This window comes from Ambystoma mexicanum, chromosome 12 (genome assembly GCF_040938575.1).
Source record: "Ambystoma mexicanum isolate Mex_15411 chromosome 12, UKY_AmexF1_1, whole genome shotgun sequence".
NCBI lineage: Eukaryota > Metazoa > Chordata > Amphibia > Caudata > Ambystomatidae > Ambystoma > Ambystoma mexicanum.
Genome location: NC_090936.1, coordinates 186,838,937 through 186,854,392, shown reverse-complemented (window position 1 = coordinate 186,854,392; position 15,456 = coordinate 186,838,937). Strand labels below are relative to the sequence as shown.

The 15,456-nt window shown below is 44.2% G+C and overlaps 1 protein-coding gene across 1 annotated transcript in view; it reads left to right on the top strand.

The window, feature by feature from the left end:
* The window catches only part of LOC138513427 (dihydrofolate reductase-like), a 50,516-nt gene that overhangs the window by 12,442 nt on the left and 22,618 nt on the right, over nt 1-15,456 (top strand). Inside the window, exon 3 of the mRNA XM_069628272.1 lies at nt 5,349-5,398. Coding sequence (XP_069484373.1) covers nt 5,349-5,398 — 50 coding nt within the window. The remainder of the gene's footprint in view (nt 1-5,348; nt 5,399-15,456) is intronic.

Sequence of the window (15,456 nt, the reverse complement as noted above, 5' to 3'; positions counted from 1 at the left end):
ATTGTTGCCCATGTTGAAAGCAGCATAGAGGACCTGGGATCAGGAGGCAGGTTTCTCCTTTATCCATGATCTGGTGAGCATCGTCTAAGAAATGGATGGGTGTAGTCTCCTTGCTGCATCTGGGTCTGAATCCTGATTGCTAGTCACAGAATACGCCTTGCTAGTTTATCCGGTCATAGAGTTGGTTGGCCACTGCATTCCCAATGATGTTTCCAATGAATGGAAAGCTAGGGAATGATCTCTAGTTGGTGCGCTTGTGATGGTTTAGTGTGGGGCTTGAGGAGTAGTCGGATAAGTTCTGCTTTTAGGCAGCTTATAAAGATGCCTTGTTTGAGCGAGACATTCACTGTTTGGGAGACATGGCTGTGGGCAGTGCCATTGACGTGTTTTATGATGTTGGCAGGTAGATCTTCGTCCTCGTATTAGGTAGGATTTAGTGACACTAGAATGTCGGCGAGGCCATTATGACTGAGGGGCCAAAAGGTGGGATATGGTTGTTTTGCAAATGGTGGGATTGTGTGTGAGGAGGCTGCAATTTTAGATTCAATGATTTGATGTCTGATTTTGTCTATCTTAACAAAGAAGAAATGATAAGTTGTGTTACATTTTTCTGGATTAATGGCGATGATAGCACATTGGAATATACGCTTGCCACAAAGAGGGCTTTGCTCCTTTTATCTGCTTATGCAATGGTTGTAGAGTAATGTGCAGATTTACGTATGGTGATGAGTGGCCAATATGTTGTGAAGGCTCTTTAAGATAAGGGGATGCTCCTCTTTGTGTGTTTTAAACCATCGTTTTATGTGATCAGATGATAAGTTTGTTCTTGGTTAGTTCCTCTGTATACTGTGAGATGGAAGGTTTACTCCTAGTATGATGTGTCTTCACTGGGGCTTTTTCTTTATAGTGCAGTTAAATATTGGTAATAGGGAAAGTTCTTGAAAGAGTGACATTAAGATATATTAGTACCCGGCGAGGGTGCGTGTGGCAGCTTCCCAGCAAATGAGGAGGCTCAGAATGGGGTCTTTACTACACTAGTAAAGGCTCCGCTCCAAGCCTCCTCAGAACGGGAGGCCGCCATCTTCTCTTGCTGGGAAGCTGGTAAGTGCGCTCCGCCACGTCCACTGCCCCTTGCACTCCACGCCCACCCCCCCATTTCCACATCTTCAATCCCCCCACCTTTGCCCCACTTACCTTTTGCTGCCATTAGTGTTCCTGGCGCGTCCCCAATGCGCAAGTGGCCGCCATGCAAAGGGAGAAGGGACTACCTGTAGTTCCCTTCTCCTCAATCCCAGTCGGTCATCTATTTTGTAGTTTTTTTTCAAGTTGTGAAACGGTTAACATGCTGTTTCTCAACTTGAGAAAAATACACTATTAGTATGCTATACAATGTGCTTGGGTACTAATATCAATATAAACCTCAGATTGCGGCATTACTGGTGAGGTAACGACCTGGGGCTCCTGTTTACCTGGTTATGCCCTCACTTCACTCGGGCTTCTAACTGCTGCCCCAGGGCATTACTTTACTGGTAATGAGCCCCCCCCCTCCCCTTGGGTTATATTGCTTAGGCAATCTTACCTTGTAACCTGTTAGTAGGGAGGATGCAGGTGAGAAAGAGGAGGATGGTGGCATGGTCTGTCCAGCCAAGTGGGATTGAGTTGAGATCTTTGACTAATGAAGAGGAGGAGAAGATGAGGTCAAGTGTTTTTGCCCCGATGGTGAGTAATGTTAAATACTAGTGAACCACTAAAGAAGATGTTTATTGAGTGTGAGACTGGTGCTGATGTGATGAGGTTGGTGATCTCGATGAGGAATGCCCAAGACCTGGATTAAGGATGACAAGATATGGAGGGAGGTGGTGGTCTATCTTCGTGATAGCGGGAAGATTCACATAAGGTGCTCCATGGCATCCATTACCATGCAGTTCTGTATGATACATGCTACAGTCATATATGTGGATGACTGCAAAGCCTCCTCCTACCTTCCGCATGTAGTCGGCATGTTGGATGGAGTATCCAGGAGGGGCGAGGGTGTCTAGCATGTGGCAGGAGTTGTGAGAAATCTCATGCCTCAGTAATAAGGATCAAGCTTGTGTGTGGTATAGCGAGGTCAGTGATGTGCGTGCCATGAAGGATGGCTGAGTGATCATTAATAAGCATTAGTACCTGGCGTGGCGAATCCACGGGATACACTGCATGTGGATTGGATTGTAATAAGCATTTAATAAGCATTTAGTGGAGAGAGTGGAGATGGAGACGTGATGGGGATGAGTGGGATGTGGATGAGGTTAAGATGATTTGCAGTGTGGTGGTATGGTGAGCGTTTGTATGCCCATATCCTTGTGTTCCTGGGGATGTCCTGGGGATGTCCTGTGACTGTTGAAGACACACAGTGATGTCTTATCGGGGCAAGAGAGAAGGAAGAAGTTAACATCGTTATGCCCCAAAAGGCACACACTTGAGATGTCCTTGCCTTCCTCCTTTGCTAAGGATACCAGTGGTAAGGATGCCTAGTTAAGGCTGGTTAAGTGGTTAAGTGGTTAAATAGTTGTATGGGGGAAAAAGCTAATGGAGGTGATCAGGACAGGTGTGTGGCAAAGCTAGTCGCAAGACCAAGGCACTGCCAGCATTGCCAAACATCGTCTGTTTGTGTCCCCTAAGCATTGGATGCAAGGGGAGAAAGACAGCTGGAAGAGAGGGGCGGGGCAAAAGGGAGGAGGAGGAGGAGCTGGTCATGTGATCAAGGCACTTCCAGCACTGTTGAACGCAAGGTACATGTGTCCCCTAAGTATTAGATGTAAGGCGTGGTGGTGGGTGGGGTCAGAGCTGGTTTTATGAACAAGGCATTCCCAGCACTGTAATTTGACAGGGACTTTCGCTACTTTTGCTTGAGACACCACTTTTGACATGACCAGCTGAAAACACTGTTTTCAAATTAATGGTCATGGATAGCTTCTGGTAGAATTTCATTTTAGCAACCACTGAGGAAACAATAACATATCAGACCACTTGGATAGAGCGATTTAACTAACAGTAAAGGCCGAGTTCTGAGCAACGATAACTACACCCTCATTTTCCTCTGGATGCGCTTTGCTGGCACCACCACTCCATCTTCTGCTTCTATCATCCCACAAGAATACCATGGAAATAGAAGAGGGTTTCAGTCTGAGGCCCGGCCACCATTCCTACCGTTTCCATTTGAAATGTTGTCACTCAAAATAACAGGCCTTAGCTCCCCAAATGTTACAGGGGTGGATGGGCTGGTAAAGACACCCAGTCCTCAGTAATGGCCCTCACTTTGCTCTGGCTGTTACCTTAGCCTAGTAGAATGTTAGTGGCAAGTGCAGCCCATGTCCAGGGCCTTATGACTAAATTAGCACCCCAGGGAGAAGTTACAGCCAATCAGTGAGCTTTTAATACAGACTTTATTGAAACTTGTAAGTAGGCATTTTGAGCTGGCTGAAATGTGCCTTATGCAGCTCCCGGCATCTAACTGCATGCATCATTTTATGTTTAGATAAAGGTATATTAATAATACCTTTCTCCATGTGCACACACTGGGGAAACCATGCCTTCTAGTGCCCTTTTCAATCTCCAGTATCTGTGTGTAATGAAGAGCGAAAGGGGACTTCAGGAAGATATGTATGGCTAAAAGACAAATATAAACAGAAAGATCAGGTGTTTTCCTTATTTCCTGTTTTCAATGGTGTTAAAACACAGGCAGGCTGCCCTCGCTGGTAACGAGGCCTCCAAGCCCTCTTGAAATTCTCTTTATAATATGGGCAGCGGGCTATTACTTGGCAGCACAGCCTCCCTTTCTGGGTTGTACCACCTAATTGGTAACCTTGTGATCTGGAGCAATACATGAGTGGCTGGAGGGTAAGAATCTCTGCAAGACCACCAGGTTATTCCTCAATTGTTTAGACAGAAAAGGACCATTTCTAGAAGTAGGTGGCTAGCTCAAGCCATGTCTTCGTCCATTTTAATCTTTCATTTTCAGTAGAAGTTTTCTCTCCCAGTTACTCGTCGTTACATTTGAGGGTTTCTGGCACATGATAGTATGAATGGTTATAGATTGCACTCATTGGGGGTCATTATGACCCTGGCGGTAGCGGTGTTGGTAAATACTGGAACGGCTGCTGCCGGAGTCATGAATTTACCAGCACCTGGCAATGGGGACTTACCAGGGCATTCCAGCCCCGGCAGACCCGGTAAATCTCCATTGCTGGTTGCCGGTAATTATTACTCCCCATTCCCATTTGAGTTCCAATGGACTCAATTGGAATATGCAGGCCGGATGCACCGGCACCCTTCCTGAAGGGTGCCGGTGCATCCGTCGAGGTCTGCTCGCCGGTGCTGGTCTGGGCACCCGCTCACAGTACTCGTAGTTTGCTGGTCCATTAACAATGGTGCCGGTAGCTTACACCACCGTTGTTACCAGACCGGCAACCTTGTAATGAGGCCCATTGTTTTAAATTTAAGGAAAGTATATGAGCAGTAATGGTGATAGGGAAGATCCCTGCTACAGATAAAGGTTGGCAATAGGCAATAAACCATTTCCCAAATCCTGAGCACTCATTCATTCAGTCATTCAGTCAAGACCTCAATGAAAAACGGAATACTGGTGTGCGGATAAGAGCAGTGTTAGTGAATCACATATCAAAGGCCAAGGTGGTATCACTGCGGCCACTATGCCAACATTCTAATTCAACCTGCCAGACCCCTGTAATCTCCATTTCCTGGGACAGTCTAAAACCATCCTAGCAGTGGTCCAGTAGCTCAATGGAATCCAACAGCTCCTTCTATTATCTCAAACCACTGTTTCCAACAGGCACGGTATATAGGGACGATAGTTTAAGAATCATCTGTTGCCACAGGGGCCTTCTTCAATATAGGGCAAACTACGCTCCTATTCAGGGCGCCTGAGACAGGGACCTTCTTTAAAAGATATGTTGATGATGTCAAAGGTAGAAAAGTGCACCACTTGATCTTCCAAAATCCTGACAGTGGGTGAGGCCACGGTAGAAATGTTGGTTGTGGTTTCTTTTTGAAGGGATATAAAATTAGTGGGAATGTGCAGTACGAAGAGAAAAGATGCTAAACTGCAGTCAGCGTTGCAGAGTTACCAACCAAGGCCCAGTCCAGAAGCCATGAATCGTAACAGCCTTTTGTGGCTTCCCTTAATTTTCCTATTTTATTTTAGGAAACAACACACATTCACTTACAAATTTGGAAGGTGATGGGTGTCTGCTTTATTTATGATTATGACGATGGAGCAGTGTTCTAGTTTAATGCCATGAACAATGAGTTTAACTAACATATGCATTTATATTTATGTTTCCATTAAGGAATGAATTTAAGTACTGCCTAAATACAATAACATCCGTCAAAACACCTGGTAAGTTTTGGATTATTTTGTTGTTGCATGTTTTCTTTGTTAATATATGTTTGCCAAAACGTCGCTACCTGCACCTTCATTTCTGGCCCGCCAAGCTTGTAATGAGGCACTATGTCTCAATCCACCTTAGTTTTAAGATGCATTTTTAAAATATATTTTACATTATCATGTTTAAGTTATCAGGTATGGGCATTTGCATTATGACCTAATTATTCTGCCAGAATTTGAGGCACTAATGAAGCAGAACACTTAATACTTGCATCTTATGATGTAATGAAAACACCTTCTGTGCGCTCATTAAGGCAGATAAAACAACCCCACAGCAAGAGGGAAACAAAAAACCACCGCCCCATTTTAGGGTCCTAAATTCGGACTCGGTTCAGGATCATCTCATCTTGTACTGTGCCTCATTCTGGTCGTTCAATTGACCAGATTAATTTACTCCAGCTGCTATTAGAATCACAATTAACATATATTCTATTATAAATACTTACCATGTGTAATGCCACAATACACTGAATAATCTGAAGGCAGAAAGTAAATAAACTGGAAATACGTTAGACACCCGCTGGGCAGGGTAACCAGAGGACAAAGGCCTCAGAAACATGTAGGCAGCGAGTAAATCTGACAGGGTGGTGGCAATCATGACCACTCTTTTTAATGTGGTTCTTGGACAGGGCCCTGGATGCAGATGGATCTTCTCAAAAGGTTCCACTGGTCGTGGAAGAGCAAAGTTACTAGACACTATCTGGAAGGCCTTAGAGAGGGCTAACTTTCTTGCTTGGGGAGGAGAGGGCAGAAAGATATTTAAAGAGTGGGTGCATGATGTGAAAATAATCTTTCACCTTTGCCCTTGTATTTAATATTCAAGCCAGCATGCATCACCTAGAAGGTAGTCACACCCAAACCACCACTATGCCTTCCTGGGAAACTCACCATTTCGAGGTCAAGGAACCACTTGAAGCCACGTCATCACTAGACTGGAAACAAAGAACTGCAAGAGAAAAACAAAGACAGGAAAAAGACATTTTCCTGCAAAGCGCCCTGTCTTCGTAACAAAGTTATCAATTTACAAAAGACTGCCCACCTTCCTCTTACACTGCAGGAAGGATCGGAATAACCTACTATTTAAGGAGCATCTCGTCAACTACTGATCCGTCTACCCAACCTTACTACCTCCTCTACCTGCTGCACTCTACTTGCAACTCCCCGAGTATGTTCTTTATGGACAGCACTCTGCAGATCCCCATCTAGGTTTCTGCTTCATGCATTAAATTAGTTAACTAATGAATTAATTACTCTTTTATAACAGCCTTAACCCCCGAAGACTACCAGCCTTTGAGCAAGGGACCGGATTTCGCAACTGTGTTCCTCTGTGTTTCCCTGCTTCCAATACAAATGTATTGCCCCTGAGCTATCCTCTGGCCCGACATACATAATATCAGGCTTTATATAGCACTAGAGTAACGACGGAGTCCCAGAGTCGATGCGCTGATAAAGAATTGCATTACTTAGAACTTGGGTTATTTCATTAATGAAAGTATTTTCGATATCATGAAACAGGTGAAGCTTTGTTGTATTGGTTTTGTGCCATGCCAACACGTGTTTCGACCTATGCAGTCTTTATCAAAGCAAGGTTAACAAAATCTGTGTCTTCAGTTTTACACAAACAAATAAAAATGTTACATTTCCTCATCACATTATCATTTTTGTATGGCGAATGAAAACAATTCATAATGTTGGGAAGGAATCAATAAGTCTCTTGGTGATAACCCAAACAAAGTGATAAGTTGAATGCATAGCGCAGATAGCATGGTGAAAGGAGGACGATGGGGATGGGGGGAAAGAAAAAAGTATGAGAATGTATGTGAGTTTAACCCAATACTGGTTGTTTGTTCATAGCAATACTGGCCAGACACAGTCTGTTGCGAAAAAGTGCATTCTGCTGTTCTTGATTGTACGGTTAACATAGCTCAAAAGAATTACTAGGTTCTTATGACAGTTAGAATAAAAATGGAGAATCATTTCGATTTAAAATGCTTCCATGATCCACTCACTACTCTCAACGATAGGTATTTACTAAACACTGTACTGCAGGTCTTACGTCTATATGTTCTCATCATAAACAACACTGTGCTTGAGCCGTGTTGTGCCCTCCAGGTCTTGAAGTCACATCTTTCCGAAAATCAAATACCTTATGCGACCCCCACTACTTACCCACTGCGGGACTGTGCCCTTTGCGATTAGAATTGTGTGAACCATCCACTTTGGAATTTATGTTTTGGAAGTTCAACGTATATAACGTGCTGAAAAAAACAGAATAAACTCTATTTGTCAGTTGGAATAAACGTGAATGTGGCCAGGATATGCAACAAACAATCACGTAACCAGGGGCGTCATTTCACCAAAATGGTAGTAGTAGTGACATCACACGACCCTTGACCTCTGATGACATCACAGGAAGTGATGTAATTTGACCCTACACCGAAGTGACATCATGGGAAGCGATGAAACTCGACCCTACACCCCTCGACAAAACAGGAAGTGGTATCGCACAGCATTGTTTTAAGTACACTATGAAAAATATGGTTACTGTTAGGCAGAATCCTGTGCAGTGCCCTTAGGGACCATTACACCTGATTAAGACCACAGGTGGCAATACAAGTTTTACCTTTGGTACAAGCCTGTACTAGTAAGTTATAGTGGTAACAGTAGCAGAGCAGTCAGGCTTATCTCAAGAGTATATGAGCAGTAGCAGAGATTACACAAAGGGACCACAATTACTTTGACTCAAGCAAACACTAATTCAAGGTTTCAGGTAAAAAATATAAATACATTTATTTTTTAAACCATCAGTTATAAACACAACACCTCTATTAAACTATAAACAAAATCACACGTTAAATATACTACAACTAACCAATTCACTTTGTAGAGTAAGTCTCAAGGTAAGTACCCTGTGTTTGAATGAACCGGTGTTATGAACAAAACACGATACCGCGAATACGGTGCGATCACTTTTGACAGTTCGGTCTACTAAATAAACGCGTATCCGTGACCTGAAATGTTACCGGGGCAAAAACACACTTAGCACCTGAGGTACCCAGAGGGAGTTGGAGGCAAACATCACAGGCAATATTTAGGTTAGGCAGACAGTATCGAGAAACACTCAGAAACAGGAGTTCAAAAGTCAAAGGGTCAGAGCCAGGTTTAGGGGACACTGGAGACCTGTGCCGAAGATCACACCGTTAGACAGTTCGCGATTCAGGGTAGCCAAAAAGTACTTGGATATTGTCAATGTTTGGAAGCAAAAGTTATAAGAAGGAGGGAAGACAAGGACGAGCCTTGAGGATGAAGAAAAAGTGATTCACCCAGTTTCCTCGAGTATAGCACAGTACCTTATTCCAACGATGCAGCTGGTGCCCTGGCAGTTGTTCCTGTTGGCTTCCCGCAGACCCACGATTCCTGGAGCTTCTTTGTGAAGGAGGACGACTGAAGGGGGTCTGCACCACACAGGGATGAAGCCGGCAGCAGCGACAACGCAAAGGTGTTCTCCTTAAAAGCAGGAGAGGCTCAGCAGGTGGCTATCCGGACCACTGCAGCAGTGTGCAGCGATTTCGACCACAGCTGAGATCTCTGGCTGAAGAAGATGAGCTGGTTATCCCCACAAGGCTCAAGGGAAGAAGACTCCGGACTGGATCTTCCCTTAGTCGTCGAAGGGAAGATAGCTCAGGACTGCAGCAGGGCTTCACCGGGACGGGGTAGTTGCAGCAGACGTCGTTCTCTCCAATTCTCTTCAGTTCCTTGTAGTTCCAGAGGCGACTCTGACTTCTAGCCCAAGAGACCTGCCTTTTATGCGCAAAACCCCCATTCACACAGCCTGGTTGTCAATCACGCAGCAGGGGGGTTGTCCAGGCGGGACAACCACCTCAGCCAATCATGGCAAAGTGCGACTTGGGTTTCCTAGGATACCCTGTGCAGGGAGTGACTACACCCCTTCCCCACATTCAGTCTACCTAGACACCCAGGCGCCAAGAGGAGGGCTTCTCTGCAGAATCCCGCCAAAAGACGGTGAACAAAGAAGGCGAACCTAGTTTGCCGCACAAAGTAAAACACAAGAAGGACTTTAACAAAAAGAAATGGCGAATAAACCCAACTGGAGCCAAAAGAAAGACGATTTGGTCAAGTGGGTTTATGTTCGAGGCTAATATAATAGCCAAGAACAGTACCATGTTTATCAATGGGTACAGGACTGCTGGTCATTCCCAAACACAGACGAAAATCAGGGCTGGGCAGAGCCTTCGTGGTTCTGGCTCCTCAAATGTGGAACAGACTTCCTGAGACCTTGAGAATGGAGGACAATCACTTGGCTTTTAGGAAACGTCTTAAGACACTTATCTTCCAATATGAATTCTCGGACTTCCTCTCTTACAGCGTGTAAGGATGCTAAGGGCGCATCTTTTTGTCTCAAAGCGCCCTGATGCCCGCGGGCTACCGGCGCTATACAAAACCAAAATACATACATACATACATCTAATATAATCGCGGTAGAAAAGTTAGGGTAGATACCACTGCCACCAGCCAAGTGTAAATGTTAAAAGAACAAAACAATGCTCAGGGAGGTACAGACAGAAAAAGGGGTACAGATTAGCCCTTTCCAGTACTCCATGTAAGATGGGGTGTACTGGATCTGTGGTAAAAATGACTACGTAAAGTAAATGGCAACTTTACCTTTCTCTGGGGGACAGTAGTCAGCCCCAGCGAAATGGAGTCAAAGGGAAGTCTAAAAGACAACCGTGGGTTACTACACTAAAGGTGCTGTGTAACCCATACAAGAACAGGGGCACTTGGAGTGGTGTGTTCCAGTGCCCAAGATCACACAATGAGTAACAACACATAGGCCAGAACACATGTAAGAGTGGAAAAAGGATGTATACTCTTACCAGGTGGAAAAAAATAAACTCCAGAAATCCAGCAAAGCTGCTGGGGGACTCACTAGGTGAGGGAAATTAGCCCTAGAAGGAGAATTCTCCCTAAAAGTTACAATATCACTGTAAAGTGATATGCATTTCATACAAGAATGGATCACCATATGTATCGTTGATATCAGTGCGTATAGACCCATATTACCAAATCACTGAATGCAAGCAGACATCCAAGGCCAACAATAATGATGTGTTATTATATAGCACTTATACTTAAGAGCTTCATATAGAAAAAATATACATCCAATATCACCCAACCTGTGTTGGTAATCATTTATCAACCTCAGCAGGATGAAAGGCTGAGTTGATCTTGCTGGGAGTCGAAACTGTAACCTGCAGATCACACACATATTGCAGCAGCCAGTGCTCAACCCACTGGGCTATTTTACCAGCTATAGCTACTAGAAAATTAGTCACGCCAGAAAAAAAGAAAAAACGTTTTTTCAGGGGTAGCAAGGAGACCACACGGGTAGCAAGGGAGACCATGACGTCCATGCACGTAGCTGTAGAGCAACATGATATGACGTCAAAACAGGGTTGGCAATCACCTTGTAATATATCAGCATGACACAATCTTGCACAAGTATCAAGGGGAACCACCACTTTGGCTCCACCCTGCCACACTACGTAATAGGAACTACGTAATGCAGAGTTTATTCTGTTTATTTTAGTACGTTATATACATTGAACTTTCCAAACAGAAATTCCGAAGTGGATAGCTCCCACAATTCTAATCGCAAGGGGCACAGTCCCGCAGTGGGTAAGTAGCGGGGGTCGCATAAGGTGTTTGATTTTCGGAAAGATGTGGCTTCAGGAACTGGAGGGCACAATAAGGCTCAAGCACAGTGTTGTTTATGATGAGAACATACAGACGTATGTCTAAAACCTGCAGTAAAACAAACTCCAGTGTTTAGTAAATACCTATCGTTGAGAGTAGTGAGTGGATCATGGAAGCATTATAAATCGAAATGATTCTCCATTTTTATTCTAACTGTCATAAGAACCTAGTAATTCTTTTGAGCTATGTTAACCGTACTATCAAGAACAGCAGAATGCACTTTTTTCGCAACAGACGGTGTCTGGCCAGTATTGCTATGAACAAACAACCAGTATTGGGTAAAACTCACATACATTCTCATACTTTTTTCTTTCCCCCCATCCCCATCGTCCTCCTTTCACCATGCTATCTGCGCTATGCATTCAACTTATCACTTTGTTTGGGTTATCACCAAGAGACTTATTGATTCCTTCCCAACATTATGAATTGTTTTCATTCGCCATACAAAAATGATAATGTGATGAGGAAATGTAACATTTTTATTTGTTTGTGTATAACTGAAGACACAGATGCTGTTAACCTCGCTCTGACAAAGACTGCATAGGTCGAAACACGTGTTGGCATGGCACAAAATCAATACAACAAAGCTTCACCTGTTTCATGATATTGAAAATACTTTCATTAATGAAATAACCCAAGTTCTGAGTCATACAATTCTTTAGCAGCGCATCGACTCTGGCACTCCCTTGTTATTCTAACAATACACCAGGCAGGGGTTAGCCTGGTTGTGCCATAGTCTGCAATTTATTAGCATATATATTTCTCACAGTTCTATCAACTTTGCGCCACAACACCCAATACCTGGTACACCCCTATATCGCATAGTCAGGTTTATATAGCACTATATACCAGATTCTCCCGTATATATAGGAGTGGCTTTTATTTTGCAATGTGATGGCACTCAATGGACGATTCTCAGATGGATGGAAGGTTGGTTCTGCCCTGGTGGATTCAGCTCTACAAAGTGTAGACTGGCCTCTTATCACAGGCAAATGCTTAACCCATGAACTATCCACCTGGTGTATTTGTATAGTGGGAGTCTGGAGATTTTAAGGTAGTCTAGGTGAAGGGGCCTCTTCCAGGTGCATGGAGTGATCTGGATTTGTATAAATAGGTGTGCAGTTCCTACTAGCAACCTGTAGGTGAGACACAGCATTTGAAAATAAATGTCTAGCTGAGAAAGGGAGCCAGTGCATTTTGTCCCATGCTCTGGTAATGGGCGTTTAGATTTGCGCCTGCCGCTGCCCTGATGGCTATTTCTATTTGTATGTGTTTTATTTGTATAGCGCAGACCAGGCCCAAGGGCAACCAGGCGCAAATCTTAACCATATCTATGCTATAAAAACCTCTGGAGTGAGATTAGCTGACACTCAGTGCGTCCAGTGTAACGGTAATTTGGACGGGTGAATATAGAGTTTACGAAAGAAGCGAAGGCAACTGCATGGAGACTAAGTATGGCACTGACTTTCCGGGTAGTCCTGTTTGCTGGAAGGACCTCACGGATACAGCACTTGTCTGGATGCTAATAAGTGAAGTGCTTGTTCAAGTAGACCATGAGGTTTCTGATGTGTGGAAGAGAAGTGGTTTATGTGTCAAGGGATGAAGATGATAACATCGGATTTGGAGTCACTGAATTTATGGCCACTCTCATTCAATAAGTGTTTGATGATGGCAATATGGGCAGTTATATTTGAGGACCGTTATTACGAGGCAGACATATTTGTCCATTGTGTAAGAATGAGATAATGTTTTCATAGATCTTTCCTGAAATTTGATAGATATTTGCTGAGACATGAGCGGGGGACCTGCACATGTTGATAGGGGCAATCCTTGGAGGGCACCTAAAGTGACATAGCCAGGTTGAGAGTTGTAGGGTTGTAGGAGATTGAATTGATTTTTTTTGGAGTAGTTGTTCAGGTGAGATGAGAACCAAGGGTGAAGCCAGACACTCTTGACAGGTTGGCAACTGTCCATGTGAGTAGCGTGCTCGATGTGGTGATAGTTGTGCTGCACTCAATGAGCATGAGCATAGAGTATGAGCATAGAGGTTTTTTCCTAGTAGTTGCTTTTGATATCAGCTCATCTCAAACCACGAAGCAGGTCATTTTGCTGCTGCGTCCTCATTGGAAGTCTAATTGGCAGGAGCCTGAGATGGTTTCATTTCATTACACTGTCACTGGGAGATTACCATCCTTTATAGAATGATGGAATGCCAAGAGAGCCTATTATTGGATCTGTGTTTACCTAAGAATTAAAGGTCATGGGATTTGTGAGAATTGCCTACAAAAGCATTAGAACAATTAGTGTGTGAAGGAGGGACCAGGTTATGAGATTGGTTTGGCCGGGGTGGAGATATGATTGTGTGATGTTGTCGTCCTCTTGGCCTAGTGTGTATACACCAACCTAGCTTTCCTGGTTCTAGGTCTAGAATTTCTCCCTCCTGGAAGAGGCAGGCAGCTAGAAGATCCAGGCATATCTGTATACATATTGTCTTCAATTAGTGCCAGCCGCACACAGCATTGCCTTTGCCTGCACCCCTTGGCTCTCGGTTTGCCTCTGCTGGGGAGTTCTGGCCTTTTCCTGAACTGTATTCAGCAACAAAGATAACCTTCCTATCACCAAACCATGCTGAATTGTGCCACCAGTAATGTCCTTTTTCTTCTACTGATAACATAATGCAACTGGTGTTATGAAATCCCCATGCCTGGCTCTGGGACAACCAAGGTGATCACTCAGGGGGCCGGTGCATAATGACCCCAGTGGCGGTATGCGGTGGATCCCCTGGTCACACCAACTTGGACCTCATCCTATGGCAGGGGTCAATCACAGTGCCACACCTTAGGCTAGTATTGGTGGTACAGATTTCTGCGCGTGGTGAAAACCCAACTAGGACTTCTTGATTGCAACTCTGCTATCTCCTACTGATGCACCAGCTTGAATAGAACTAACCGCCCACCGATCTTCAAGCTAACCAATGGCAAGACCTGTGAGCCTACCTATGAGCACTTCACACATGTCTTTTGTGAATTACCTGGATGGGCTCACAGGCTCTGCACTGAAGTGAAACATCACCTGTGAAGTCAGTTTAGCTCCAGCCCAACCTCCTCTCATAAGCTTGCTGGAAAGCAATGGAAGAGGAAGTTAAGACAATTCTGGAACATAGGTTTATTGAGCCCTCCCTGGTCATCCCCCATTGTCCTCATGTCTAAACCGGAAAGGCAGTTTTGGATTGGTTTCTGGGAGGTGAATGGCGATTCCAAAAACCTAGTGCCTCCCCATTGCCCTTGATTGAGGAGATGATCAAGAAGATTGAGCCTGAGAAATGCATCTTCAACTTCAATCCCCAAAAGGGTTATTGGCAAATACTGTGGACCACTGAAGGCAGGACAAGATGGCATTTGTCACATACATGGGACTTTGTCACTTCACAAAACTTCCCTTTCACCTCAAGGGGGAAGTTACCTTCAAGAAAGTGATGCATGTGGTGTTCCAGCCCCATCTGGGTTTCTCATGTGCTTATCTGGACGGCATTGTCATCTACAATAATAGCTGGGCGGAGAATGTAAAGCATTTTTATATGGTGACCCGCAGCCTCAGAAAGTTGAACTAGCAATTAATCCCAGTAAATGCCATTGTGTCCTGTCTTCAGTTAAATGCATGGATTTTCAAGTTAGGGCATGGACAATCTAGACCAAATCAGTCAAGGTGAAAAGCATGAAACACTTTCTAGTTCTCCAATCCAACAGATAACTTCAAGCCTTTTTGGGCCTGGCCAGCAGTTATCAGAGTTTCATAGCAGACATTTCAACTATCGCTGGCCCAATCATGGATCAACTTGAGGAGTCAAAGTGCAGTTGGATTCAATGATCCGTGTGTAAAGGGAGGCCTTTAATCTATGGAAGTGTTCCCTACATCACCCTACCCTCCTAATCATGCTAAACATTGAGGAACCATTTATCCTCCAAAAAGATGCCTCATGAGTCATTCAGAGAACAGTGCTGTCACAAACTAGATATGGGGGTGAAACAGCCCACATTTTTCATTAGCAGTAGTAGTGCATAGCTATACGTGGGCCATTGAGACACTTAAGTATTATCTTGCCGGATGACACTTTATCTTAATTGCAAATCATGCCTTCCTGACTTGGTTATCAAGAGCCAAGTTGACCACTTAGAGAGATGAGTGGTTTTGCACCCTCAGCCCTTGACCTTTCCATCAGTCCACAGAGAAGAATT